The 14,816-nt window shown below is 42.2% G+C and overlaps 1 protein-coding gene across 1 annotated transcript in view; it reads left to right on the top strand.

Annotated features, from left to right (window-relative positions):
- The window catches only part of LOC145348417 (procollagen galactosyltransferase 2-like), a 175,606-nt gene that overhangs the window by 146,717 nt on the left and 14,073 nt on the right, over positions 1–14,816 (top strand). The window contains exons 6-8 of the mRNA XM_080196630.1: positions 4,140–4,259; positions 8,333–8,409; positions 14,569–14,675. Of these exons, the coding sequence (XP_080052756.1) occupies positions 4,140–4,259; positions 8,333–8,409; positions 14,569–14,675 (304 nt within the window). The remainder of the gene's footprint in view (positions 1–4,139; positions 4,260–8,332; positions 8,410–14,568; positions 14,676–14,816) is intronic.

Here is a 14,816-nt window from a genome sequence, read left to right as displayed (position 1 = left end):
TTTGATTTTTTTTAAATTAAGTAATGAACAAAGATGACAATTAGAGTTGATGTATGGGAGGCTGAAAGGACAAGAGTAGTATGACCAGCTCATTTCAGTGTCAGGGTGTCAACCACCTATCTTCACTCCTGTTGAGTTGAGTTGAGTGTCTGTTGTGTCTGGGAGTGAGGATGAGGATGTGAGAGAACCCAAGGATTGCAGTGAACCACACACACACCCACACACAGGCACATTCACTTTCTCTCACATTCACACTCACTCTCTCATGCACACAATCATTCATATGCAATCATTCTCTGACACACACACTCTCTCTCACACATACTCACTCACTTTCTCACACACACACAAACACACACACACTCATTCACTCACTCACTCCCGCGATTCAAGTGGTGAATTGAGGGAAATTGTCATGTAAGCTCTATTGGATTTGTTGTTGTGGATCCTTGAATCAAGGTCTGACACTCACTGTCAGCAAAACACTCCTTGTATACTTAACCTAAAAAAACACGCTTAGATATGAATGTAGATTCTGTATAAAAACTCAGATTCCGTTTTGGGCACGATACCATGGTTAATTGCAATCCTTGCCCATTTAGAATAGAATGGAATCGCTAGATAGAATTGCTACAGTGCAAAGGAGGACATTTGGCCCATTGACCCTGCACCAACTCTCTGAAAGAGCATCTTACCTGGGCCAATCCTCCCCTTCCCCACTCTTGCCCTGTCCCCATAACCCCATCACCCTGTGTATTTACCATGGCTAATATACTTAAGCTGAACATCTTTTTGGGCAGTAAGGGCCAATTTAGCCTGGCCAATCCACCTATCCTGCACACTTTTGGACATAGTTTGGGATTATTTGAGATAAGGCCTATCTCCTCATTAACCCACCTCAACTTCAACCAGAGGAAGTCAGATTTGAGGACACATAAGTGCATTCACTGAGTCTAAACAACCTCCATCTGTCGAGATTATATCCTTCTTCCCGATTGCCTGATAATTTTTTTTTATCTAGATCATAATTTTCCTGGATATTATAAGAGCTTAGATGAATCCCCACTAAATATTTCCCCACTGTAAGAGAACAGGAGACTACTCCATGAATCTTTGATACAGAAGATTAAATAGGAGAAATTAAGTTTTGAGTCTGTACAGATTTTTTAGGAAAAGAAAACTTGCAAAATAAATCACACCATAGAAAAATTCCCAAAAGAAAGGACAATGTGATATCTTACAACTTTTATTAATATTTAAAGATTATTCAAAGACTAGTTCCCCGACAACCTTAGTCAGAGGCAGCGAGACCCAAGGACACATAATGTGATGTAAACGCTGCTTGACCTACAAATGAAGGATTATTACCGCGATGATGTACATTTTAAACACACACAAATTCATTAAAATAGGAAACCATACAATTGAAGCAGTTATACATAAATTGCAAATGAGATGAATCCCGAAAAGAAGATAGCTAGTTCTTATTCCTATATGAGAATCCTAGGTTTAGACTTGTTACAGAAAGAGCATTTCAAAGTAAGGATATTCATCAAATATTAAAGATATATTATCATCATTGCCAAACATGCAAGATTCGCTGGGGTCAGACCAGGTTAATGAAGAAATCTGAAGATGTAAGATTGAGTTGAGATATTCATGATGAACTTTGGGGTTGTATGGTTATTGGTTACATGCATGATGGTCATTTGATCAATAATAGATTCATTAATATCCTATATTTGGTGAGAGAACCACCATCTATGATGAGGGTGCCCATTCAATTTCGAAGAGATGTCATTTTAAATTTATTCCTAAAAACAGGAGGTCACTTAACAGTCAAGGGACAGCGTCCAACAAAATAATAAGACTTGAGGCCCATCTTTCTTATATATGATTGCAGTTTTACTGGCAAGGTAGCATCATATGTGCTAATGTACCAGTAAGAACCACAGAACCCAGTTATTATATTGACTGATTTGATTTGATTTATCATTGTCACATGACTTGGGATATAGCGAGAAGTATTGTTTCTTGTGCGCTGTACAGACAAAACATCCCATTCATAGAGTACACCAGGGAGAAGGAAAGGATTGGATGTAGAATATAATGTTTCAGTTACAGATAAGGTGAAGGGAAAGATCAACTTAATATTTGATAGAGTCATTCAAAAATCTGATGGAAGCAGGGAAGAAGCTCTTCTTGAGTCGCTTGTTACATGTTTTCAAAAGTTTGTGTATTTTTCCCAAATAAGTAGGTAGAAGAGAGTATCTCTGGAGTGTGTGATGTCCTTAATTATGCTGGCGGCTTTTCCGAGGCAGCGGGATATATTGACTCAATGGATGGGAGGCTGGTTTCGAGATGGACTACATTCACAATCTTTTGTAGTTTCTTGCGATCTTGGACAGAGCAGGAGCCATACCAAGCTGTGATATATTTAGCAAGGATGCTTCCTATGACGCATCTGTACATATTGGTGCGATTTGTAGCAGTCATGCCAAATTTCTTTCGTCTCCTGAGAAAGTAGAGGTATTGGTGGGCTTTCTTAACTATAGCATCAGTGTGGAGGGACCAGGACAGATTGTTGATGATCTGGACACCTAGAAACTTGAAGCTCTTGACCATTTCCACTTCATCACTGTCACTTCCTGACTATCTCCTTTGTTTTACTGACATTGAAGGGGAGATTATTGTGGGGGAATTAATTCCAGATGCAGTGAGGGCAATTCTCCGTGACCGCTAGCTGTAGCCAGGATTCCTGGTGCCTGTTGAATCAGACATGAGGACCAAAACAGCACTAAACCCACTCTCCCTGCTCCTGCACTGGCCCCAATCAGATTCGCACCCTTGATGTCTTTCCAATAGAAAAGAGAAACAACACCATCGTAAATTCTCCTGAAGTTTCTTTCGACATGAATTTAGAGCTTTTCCTTATCTTTTCCAAAATCCTTTCTCTTAGAACCATAGAATCCATATAGTGCAGAATGAGGCCATTCGGCCCATCCAGCAGCATCGACAACAATCCCACGCAGGTCCCATCCCAGTAACCTCACGTATTTACCCTGCTAACGTCTCTGACACGAAGGGACAATTTAGCATGGCCAATCAACCTAATCTGCACATCTTTAGACTGTAGTTGGAAACCAGAGCACTTGGAGGAAACCCACACAGACATGGGGGGAATGTGCAAACGCCACACAAATAGTGACCCAAGGCCAGAATTGAATCTGGCTCCCTGTGCTTTAAGGCAGCAGTGCTAACCGCTGTGCCACCGTGCCACCTTAGTGCAAAGAGAACTAGAAAAGCTGTGGTGCTACTATGTGCGTGGCACAGGTAAGATCCGTTTAATATCTGTTGGAACCAGAGTTGTGAACTTGTGCTGCCCATGTTTATGTTTTAAGGTTTCTGGTTAAAAATGGCTATCCATGAATATGTGCCTCATTTCTATAGTATGCTATCCTAAATGTAAATAAATTCTACCGATTTGTTTGTGTAAATCCTTCACAGTGTATGCTTATTTTCAAAATCATAGCTGCTTGTAATTAAACTGTCCATGTATTTCTGGGTAAAAATGGCTACCAGTTAGCCTGTAACCATTTTCTCAATTCTAAAGTACAATGTCCTAATATATGAGTTCTACCTAATACTTATATTTTTCCTATTTGTGTATACCTATCACAAGATTACCCTTCATCAATATCCCACAATAAGTAAAGGATAACTTATTATAATGAATGTCTAAAAAATATTTTGAATTTGTTCTTGAAAACTGGATCTTGGTCAATTTTTCTTTGTTAAAGTAAAGGTTCCAACAAGATAATAGAGCTGGAGGCATTTTGTTCTTTTATCTGACTGCAGTTTAATTATCAAGGCCAGGATTATAAGCTTACATGCTAGTGTTAAAGCAAAAACCTTGGAAAACCAATTTACATGTGTGTATTTCTTACTAGTGAATTCACACCATAAAGGGAATTAACCATGTTGCTTGGCAAACTGGTTTTTGCTCCTGTCACAATATGTTTCACTGTGAGTTTACCCAAGTAACGTGTGATCTAATATTCCTAAATTAATTCTATATTGTTCTTTCACATTCTAACAGAACAAATACTGATTAATTGTTATTTTCTGTTTCATTCTAGAGGTTCAGATGCACATATGCAACAGAGAACACTACGGCTATCTTCCAGTCCCACTAAAGGCCCAACAGTCCTTGCAAGAGGATGTTGAAAGCTTTGTCCACGTTCTTATCGAAAGAATGAGTAAGTCTGCTGGCAAAGACAGAAAAAAAATCTGTATCAGCCATGAGACATTTTCTAATAAATAATTTAAATCCTCCATGCACAGTGGAATGTTTCAGAAAAAGGAATCACCAAATCACAGGCAAGGTGTGATATACTGGCTTATTATAAGAGAAATAATTGGAACGCAAAGTTACTTATTCACCTACTTACCTTAATTAAGTTACGTGGTTAGGAAAGCCACGCAGAATTAGTTTTACTTCATGAATGTAAACCGCTTCAGTAAGAATCAAAGAATTCATTAAATTAAATCCATCCAGGGGACACCCAGAAGTCTTCGACCCATCCAAATCCTCTCTTGCACTAAAGGAGACTCTGGGAAAGCTCCACCAGTAGATGCTTTCCCACCCATTGCTGTGCTGTTCCATTTGACTCACATTGTCAAAGACAGACATTTAACCCAACAAAATATACATGAGTAGGGCAGTGGCAAACTTGAAAATGGAGCGCTTGGACAATTCTGACCTTGGATTGGCATCAGAGCTAATTTTGTATCAGCTAACTTGGTGCACCATCACTGGTGGTCGCTGTGCACACTAAGCCTGGAGCATGTCACTTTTCCAGTTTGTAGCTTGGGGCTGCTGAGGCTCAAGTGTGGCACTTACACCCGCAACAACCGAGGTTGGTCAACTCAATAGAAAACAGGGATCAACTCCAGGGACCTTTGATCTGAATGGTGTAGTACCACCTGATACATTTTTGCACACTGGGCTACTGGGGACAGTCCTGAAGCTTACCAGTTTTACAAATCATTGGCCCTCTCTAGTTAAGTTGGACATTAGGAATCCCTGATGGAATTTGCCGAAGGCTGGAGATTGAGACGAAAACTGAGCAACAAATTCCTTTCCATCTCCACTTCAGGTGCTGCAAATATAAAAAGTAGCAAACTTATGATAACAGTAGAGAGGGTCATATTTCACATGTTTGGCACATCTTGATAATCACCCTGGATTAATGAGCTGGCAGTGTTTAAAGTGTTAAGTATGCATTTGAAAACATGCTTTCACACCATGAGAAGAATATTGAGCCCATGTTAGCCGTCAGCTAGAATGGCAATGTGAGCATAAAATCCTGGGCGAACCAGGAAACGTGATTCTCGCTGGCACGATCACGATTTCTGATTCTCCACACCCCTCATCGCAGATGGAAGGAGGTTGCTATCCGGGAAGTTCGGGGACCTAATTTAGATACGTTAGCATCTTATTAGTGAGTCCTCCCGTTGGGACTCCTCTCCCCTCCGTGAATATTCATTGCACATTGCCATGATGTCATACTGGCACGATCTACAACAGCTGTATAAAAACAAGAATCGGTGACCTCACCTCTAAAGGGGATATCCAAGGTTAGCACTCAGGTCTTCATCACCCTCCAAGGTGCCAATTGCTGAGGCCATACGAGAAAGGATGCTGGGGAACCAGACAGGTGCAATTTGGGGCAGGGGTGGTGGGGGTGGGTGGAGCAGCAGGGGTGTTCATTCCCATATCTTGTGGAGAGTGAGCTTGCTTGAAAGCCCTATTGGCCCTTCATGCTGTGAGCCTCTAGGGTTCTGGTGGCTGCCCTTGACCCCACCCCCCACCCTCTCCCGCACTATGCTTGAGGGTGCCAGTGAGGGATTGGTCTTCAACAATGGCATTTGGAAGTAGGAACATGCATGAATGTGCAACTAATTGGCTCCCACTACTTAACCCTTTGGGAACTGTGGCCTAAGCATTGAACATCAAGGCTCACATTCACCTTTCCATTACTGCATGGTGTCTCACACAAGTTGCCCCTGGTGTAAGATGGTGGTACTCATCAGTCACCCCACCCAGGACATGAGGGGTGGCAATGTCTCATGCTCCTACGAGGTTAGAATACAGATCGGTTGAATGCACTGAGATGTGAACATCTGCTCTGAGGGGCATGGTCAGAGTGACAGCTGTGACATCCCTTCAGTGCTGCTCTCTGAGATGTCTCTCTTGAAGCTGCCCAGTTCTGTGGTGTCCAGAGGGCATGAGGATGGTCCAGGCTTCTCGACTGATTGTGCTTGAGTGGAAGGGAAATGGTACCAGTGCTGGGCAGGGGTACACTGATAGGAGGAAGGTCACTCACATGTGTTCAGGATTCTCCCTTGCCTTGAGCCCTAACCGCCCTCTGCACAGTTGTGATTCTGCTCCTCTCCAGCCAGCTCAAGAGCTTGTTCTTTGAAGGGCATATGGGCCTTGAACTCAGGCATCAATCCGGCTGGCTGTGTCCTGCAATGAGACAGACGGGAAGAATGTGAGCAGGTGTAGTGGCAGGTCAGATGGTCGTCTAGTATGCATGGGGACTGAGTGGGAGCGGGGATGTAAGGAGCAGCAGAGCTACTGGGAGGATAATGGGAAGGGGTGGGTGGGGGTGAGGTTGTCATGACAAGTGTTGAGACTCCACGAGGTGAGTAGGTGTGAGGGGTGAGTTAGCAGATGCAGATTTACCCTTCTTTCGGTCCTGTGGCTCTGTCCTCTTATGGAGTGAGCTTGCCCTCACTATCACAGACACAGCATCTCAAAAGAGGTTGTTGACCTTGCTAGCTGGACAAATGGCCAATTATAGGTACAGGATGTCAAGTCGCTGCTCAACACCATCCAGTAGTTTGCTGAGAACTCCCTCCATGAAACCTGTTGTTGTGTTCCAGGCAACCATTCCACTCGACTGGACTTGGAACAAGGGCTGGGGAGTGTTGGTGGGGTGTTTGAAAGGAACAACCCGCAGATTACAAGTTGTGACAGAGCGAGCAAATCAGAGGCAGGCTGCCACAGGCATGGTGTGAAACTCGTGGAGAAAAAGGTTTTTGGTTGAAGAGGCTAAATATGCAGCAAATATTCTAGCCATCAGCACCGACGGTTTTCTCTTTGTGCAAATGTGCTAATTATTGAAGAAAAGTCTAGCTTTTGTTCAATGTCACAGTTGATATTAAGCATGGCAAGACCATTCAAATGTTGTTGTCCTGAGGCTGAACGGTGATAGTTCTTTACCTGCTTCAACACATTGAAAGTATGTTCAACTAAAGCCACTAATGCAAGCAAACTAACAGAAATAGCCAATGTAATTGTGATATTATGAAGCACCCCAGAGAGTCCAAATTTGAGTATTTCTTGAAACAATTCCTTTGGCTTGCAATGCAGAGTTTTCATTCTTGGGACTTTATGTTGAAAAATTATCCATTATAAAGAGTCACTGTGAATAAATAGTACAACTTCAACTGTGTGCTAGCTCTGCTGCTTTAATATATGTACATACTTGTACCTTCGGCAGTAGGATACGCTGCACAAATGCTGATGATGTACAATACGGAACAGCAAAATTTACTTTTCATTCCTATGTTATTCCCTTATGTGCATAAAAACAAGCTGTGAAATTTATCAAATGCCAAAAAAATTAACAAGTGACTAAATTTGAGGCCCAGGCCAAATGGCTCTACTGGCCTCTCCTCTGACTGACCCTGGGGACACCCACACTGTTGTCAGGCAGGGAGTTCGATGCCGTGACAATGAATGAACAGTGATATAGTTCCAAGTTAGGATGGTGTGTGACTTGGAGGGGAACTTGCAGGGGGTAGTGTTTCTATGCATCTACTACCCTTGTCCTTCTAGATGGTAGAGGTCACGGGTTTGGAAGATGCTGGAAAAGGAGCCTTGAGGCTGTTGCTTGGTGTGTATAAATAATAAATAGAGAGTACACACTGACAGAAGTAAACCCCAGGATTAGATAACTTTGATCAACCACACATTCATTATTTCAATTCATCTGCCTTCCAACACATTTGTATTCAGTTCATCTCCTGAAATACGGGTGGAATATTGCAGCCCCACCTGCTGCTGGGATCATCAAGAGGCAATTGACTAGTCTGCTGGAAAATCCCAGCCATAAATTGTTCCAGTTTTTTTCATTTTCAACCAAATCATAATGAATCATCAATCATTTAAAAAAGAATATACAAAGTTTGTTTGGTTATACTGACAATATATAAACCACAATGAAATGTGTGCATTTTTAATTGCCTGTCTGTTTTGCAGTTGACCATCCTCCCCTGGAACCTTCCAAAAATGTTTCTGCACCTGTCAGACATGCAGACAAGATGGGATTCGATGAGGTGAGAGAAAGGGCTGCATAGCCTTTGCTGAACAATTACTGAAGTATGAAAGACCATGAAGAGTTAGAGTGAAAACTGCCAGCTTTTTTTATCAAACGATCTTTGCTGTACCAAACCAGAACCTAGTTAGTAGAATTTGGCCATAATTATCTGGCCGCACTCGTCCCAAGACCAGAAAATCCCACCAGAGGCCAACAGACCAATGTGTGTTCCGTCCCTGCCTGCTATGATTCCATGATGGGAAAATTCCCACGCTTTGGGTCTAAGTTAGCTTCAGCACGTACAAACTATTGCTCAGAATGAAATTATGTGCCAACTGATTATTCCACAAAGATAATAATCTTTCGGGAATGTAATAGGATTTTAATCTTACTTCACACTGTGAGGTGGAGAGTATCGTGGATAGTACGTATTGAGAGGTGGTCACACTGCAGGCTCAATCTTCACAGGCAGAAAGGGAATGAGCGACCACCAGAGACAGCAAGAGATATAGGCAGCTAATGCAGGAATTCCCTGTGACTATTCCCCTGCAAAGCCCATATACTCACTTTGGACACTGTTGAAAGGAATCACCTCTCAGCAGAGAGCAACAACAACCAATTTCGTTACACCATGGTTGGCTCTGCTGCTCAGGGGAAGGTTAAAAAGTGTGGGAGTGCAATGGTTGCAGAGGATTCAGTTGTAAAGGGGATAGACAGGCAGTTCTGCTGTGACTCCAGGATGGTATGTTGACTCCCTGGTGCTAAGGTCAAGGATGTTTTAGAAAGGTTGCAAGACATTCTGGAGGTGGTGGGGTAAACAGCCGGTAGTCGTGGTGCATATTGGTACAAGTGACATACGTAAAAACAGGATGAAGTCCTAAAAGCAGAATATAGGGAGTTCAAAAGTAAGTTAAAAAGTAGGACCTCAAAGATGGTGCTCTCAGGATTATTACTAGTGCCACATGCTGGTCAGAGTAGAAATAGTAGGATATATTGGATAAATACGTGGCTGAAGGGATGGTGTGAGTGGGGAGGATTTCAGATTCCTGGGACATTGGGATCAGTTCTGGGGGAGGTGGGACCAGTACAAATTGAACAGGTTTCACCTGGGCAGGACTGGGACTGGTGTCATTGGGGGGAATACTTGTTCGTGATTGGGAAGGATTTAAACTAAAATGGCAGGGGAATGGGAGGCAATGCAAAGGGTCAGCAGAGGGGGAAACCAAGAACAAGAACAAAAAACAATAAGGATAATAAGGAAACTGATGCAGAGAAATCAAGGACTGGAATCAAACAGGGCCACTGTGAAAATTAATGGGAACAGGACAAATGATTTAAAAAGCCAAGCCTTAAGGCTTTGTGCCTTAACGTGTGTTGCATTTGCAATAAAGTGGATGAAGTAATTGCACAAACAGATATAAACAGGTATGATATAGTTGGGATTACAGAGACATAGCTGCAGGGTGACCAGGGATGGAGTACCGCAGTGATCAGTGCTAGGACTCCAGCTATTCACAATATATATTTATATAAATGTGATATCTCTAAATTTGCAGATGCAAGGGTTAGGATGTGGAAGATGCAGAGATGTTTCAGTGTGATTTGGACAAATTAGTAAGTGGGCAAATGCATAGCAGATACAATATAATGTAGATAAATATAAGGTTATCCACTTTGGTAGCAAAAACAGGAAGACAGGTTATTATCTGAATGCCTATCGATTAAGAGAGTGGAATGTGCAACTGGGTGTCCTTGTACACCAGTTGCTGAAAGTAAGCATACAAGTGCAGCAGGGGGTGAAGAAGGAAAATGTTAGCTTTCATAGTGAGAGGATTCGAATGCAGGAGCAGGGATGTCTTGATGAAATTATACAGGATCTTGGTGAGGTCACACCTGGAATATTGCGTACAGTTTTGGTCTCCTTATCTGAGGAAGGATGTTCTTGTAGCGAAGGTTTACCAGACTGATTCCCGGGATGGCGATACTGACATATGAGGAGAGATTGAGTTGTTAGGATTATATTCGCTGGAGTTCAGAAGAATACGGGGGAGATCTCAAAAACTTATAAAATTCTAACAGGACTAGACAGGCCAGGTTCAGGAAGGATGTTCCCAATGACGGGGGTGGTGGGGGGAGGGTGGCGGGGGTTGCAGGTGAGTTCAGAACCGGGGGTCACAGTTTAAGGATATGGGGCAAACGTTTTAGGACTGAGATGAGGAGAAATGTCATCACCCAGAGGGTGGAAAGCCTCTGGCGTTCACTATCACAGAAAGCAGTTGAGGCCAAAGCTTAATATGCCTTCAAGAAGGAGTTGGATATAGTTCTTGGGGTGAAGGGGATCAAAGGATATCGGGGGAATGGTGGGATCAGGCTATTGAGACGGATGAGCAGCCATGATCATAATGACTAAAAGGGTCAAACAATCTACCCCTGCTCCTATTTTCTATGTTTCTATGTTAAACTCATCCACGACCATTTTAGCTACAACAATAAAATAATAATAGCATAAAAACTATGTTAACATAAGATTATTGATTGAAAAGGTTATTTATAGGAAGTAAAGGTCATCTTCAAAAGCATGATATAGTACCAAAATGAACATATTGATAGCCTTTATCAGTCAAGATGAGTTTGCAATATCTTAGGAATAATAACAAAGGTAGTTCAGTGCAACAGCATAGCTATTTAATTAGAAAGGGCTAGAGCCTGAACTGTAAGAAGGTTTGAGAATCTTTGTTAATGGATCTCTCACTCTAAGTGGGTCAGCTCCTTGCTGGGGTCAGATGTTGCAACTACTAATCCTGCTGTTCAGCTCAGCTGTTTCTTTAGTTACAGTTTTATTTCTCCATACAGCAGCCCTTCTCAAATATTATGCAAAGGATCATTACTATGCAGATTATTAAAAGGAGAACATGATTATAAATACATGTCTTTACGCGGTCACTGGGGATTGAGAATTAGTTGTTCCACTTCAGTTTGATGGGTTCTAAGATAGCGGATCAGCCACATGAGGGCAGGTGGCACTTCAAGGATTGGATAGATGGGGCGTTTAGAAGTTTGTTTGCTTTTTCCGATGCCTTGACTTGGGCCTCTGTGTGCTCCCAAAGAAGTTGCTTGATGTATTTGGTGCCTTGCCGAATAAACCTTCACCATTTTGGTCAGTCACAAGCCAGGGTCCATGAATCAGCGGGGATGTGTGACATCTCCAGGGATGTTTTGAGGACATCCCTAAAGTGTTTCAGCCGTCCTCCTAGGAATCCCCTGTTGTGACAGAGTTTCGAGCAGAACAGTTGCTTAGGGAGACAGGTGCTAGACATACAAATGGCATATTACAGAGCTGGTTTTGATGTGTAGTGACACATTGGGCACATTGGCATGGGAGAGAGTTGCCCCCTATTGAACTGCCTTTCTTGCCATTGGATTTGGAAGGTCCAATGGAGGTGCTATTATAAATAGAATGGTGCATGAAGCATTAGCTTGGCCCGTAATTGTTTTGCATCTGGAAATGAGTTTGAGAAATTTTGGAAACAAAATCAGTCCATTAATTTAAAAAAGGTCTGACTAATGAACTGGTTAATTAATAAATGCAGTTTATGTTGTTGGCTCAACAGCAGTGAATTCAGATTGAATCTAAATTGATCCCTTTACAGCTCCCTGTAAATATAATAGCTAATGTAGCATTTTTCTTTCATTGCTCGTAATACTGCATCCATAAAATTGCTATGTGTGAAATTCTATCAAATTAGTTACAATTGAATATATCACCCCTGCAAATCCTGCAAAACAAGCAAACTTAATTGCCTCAAACCTAAACAGCAACAAACAAGAGCTTGATGAGGCATATAGGAATGTGGTAAATAACAAGTTTCGTTTTCTACTGGATTCCCCTGCCTCTCCCCACAGGGAGGATCTGCATTTTATAGAATCATAGAATCCTTACAGCGCAGAAGGAGGCCATTCAGCTCATCAACCACAATCTCACCCAGCGTCTATCATCACAACCCCATGTATTTACCCTAGCTAGTCCCCCTAACACTAAGGGGCAATTTAGCACGGCCAATCCACCTAACCCGGACATCTTTGGAGTGTGGGAAGAAACCAGAGCAGGTGGAGGAAACCCACATGGACACGGGAAGAATGTGCAGATTCTGCACAGACAGTGACCCAAGTCAGGAATCGAACCCAAGTCCCCAGCACTGTGAGGCAGCAGTGCTAACCACTGTGCCACCATGCCGCCCAGGGTGGCAAACTTGTCATAAGTATTGCTTCCTGGATAATGATAAAATATTGGGTGATCCAACCAATAAAACCAGCAAAGTGGCAAATTGATTTCTCAAGGCATTGTGCAATAGATGAGTTTGCAATAAATGTATTTGCAATTGCATACATTGTATATACCATCCCACATCCGACCACTAAAACTGTACAGCTAGAGATATTTGCTAGGTTGATTGACAAGAGTCATGCACTAATCCTACTAACTCCTTGATGAAGGAAGATTGCACATGTCCCGTTTACTCATTGATTCACAGAATATTGTGATAATCCAACGGACTCACCAATTGTCGGAGTATTGTGAAATCCCTTTGGGCTCATTGATTGGTAGAGAATGGCCAATGTGGTGTAAGTGCAACATAGGGCAAATGACCTGATCTGCTCTTGCACCCAAGCAATGGCTAGGTACCTCCAACAGTATGGCAGAGATGGAGAAATGTGGTTGAGGGAAAATTTAAATGAGAGACCTATTTCTGACTATGCTGTGGCGCTGCATCTATGTGTTTCAGCAGCCAGTATCACTCTCCATTACCCTTACAGAATCATGGATATTCACTTATCTGCCCTCATTGAAGCCATTGCCAAAAATGGCCCTGATGGGGAGCTGAGAATGCACTGAGCAGCCTGTCCATCTGAATGAGCTTCCAGTGATCACGACTGGGGCCTTACATATGGCATGGAGCTCAGGAAATGCCCATATACCAGCTGTTCCACTACTGTCACCCATCCTGCACCACCACCATGCCAAAACCTATCACCTAGTTTAGAAATTATTTATTAGTGTCACAAGTAGGCTTCTATTAATACTGCAATGAAGTTATTGTGAAAATCCCCTAGTCGCCACATTCCGACACCTGTTTGGGTACACTGAGGGAGAATTTAACATGGCCAATGCACCTAACCAGCACATCTTTCGGACTATGGGAGGAAATCGGAGCACTCAGAGGAAACCCACGCAGACACAGACAGAATGTGCAGACTCCACACAGACAGTAACCCAAGTCAAGAATTGAACCCAGGTCCCTGGTGCTGTGAGGCAGCAGTGCTAATCATTGTGCCACTGTGCCATCCAGTGTGGCAAACTTGTCATAAGTGTTGCTTCCTGGTAATGATAAAATATTGGGCTGTACCACCGATAAAATTAGCAAAGTGGCAAATCAAGGCTTTGTGCAATAAATCTGTTTGCAATAAATGTGTTTGCAATTGCATACATTATGTATACCATCCCACAGCTGACCACTAAAACTGTAGAGCTCGAGGTATTTACTAGGTTGATTGACAGGAGTCATGCACTAATCCTACCAACTCCTTGGTGAAGGAAGGTTTCAAAAGTTCCATTTACTCATTGATTCACAGAATATTGTGATAATCCAACGGACTCGCCAATTGTCAGAGTATTGTGATGTCCCTTTGGGCTCATTGATTGGTGGAGTATGACCAATGTGAAGAACTTTCTGCCTCTTCGTTGAATGACACCAAGGGATCATTTCCATCCACCTAAAGAAATAAAATTCTTTGATTTATTACTTAGTCCTTTGATCTGGTAAGTGGATAGAGGAGGTGTGAATATCCTAAGAATTTCTAACTTGGTTAGTAGATGTGGACCCGCAATCATTTTCCAAAGACTAGTTTCAAGCAAAGCACTGCAAATATTCAAAGCAAAAACAGAAAATGCTGAAAAATCTCATCCGGTCTGACACATCTGTGGACAGAGAATAGAGCCAACATTTCAAGTCTGAATGACCTTTCACCAGAGCAGATGGTTTCACTTGTGTATTAAGAAAAGATTCCCATTGTACTTCATTGAAGGGATAAAACATCAGTGGTATAAAAAAGCCCTCAAAATGGTAGGTATTGCTGCCAATTCAGTATTGGTAATTAGTTCATGTGAACTTGTGTTTAGATCTTCATGATAAACCTCAAACGCAGAACAGACAGGAGACAACGAATGCTCCGCACACTTTATGAACAGGACATTGATGTCAAAATAGTAGATGCTGTGGATGGGAAGTAAGTACTGAGCTTAAAGAAAATAATATATGTACAATAACTCCATATAGATTCTGTTTACCTGTTAAAGAGTGAACTTTTATTGCTTTTCTTCAATGTGTACTGTTTTTGTTAAAATGTTATTTATTGGAGAAAATTGGG

Source organism: Carcharhinus amblyrhynchos, chromosome 9 (genome assembly GCF_965287045.1).
Source record: "Carcharhinus amblyrhynchos chromosome 9, sCarAmb.v2.hapA, whole genome shotgun sequence".
NCBI lineage: Eukaryota > Metazoa > Chordata > Chondrichthyes > Carcharhiniformes > Carcharhinidae > Carcharhinus > Carcharhinus amblyrhynchos.
Note: the sequence above shows the minus strand (reverse complement) of the source record. Positions and strands in the feature narration are given on the sequence as shown.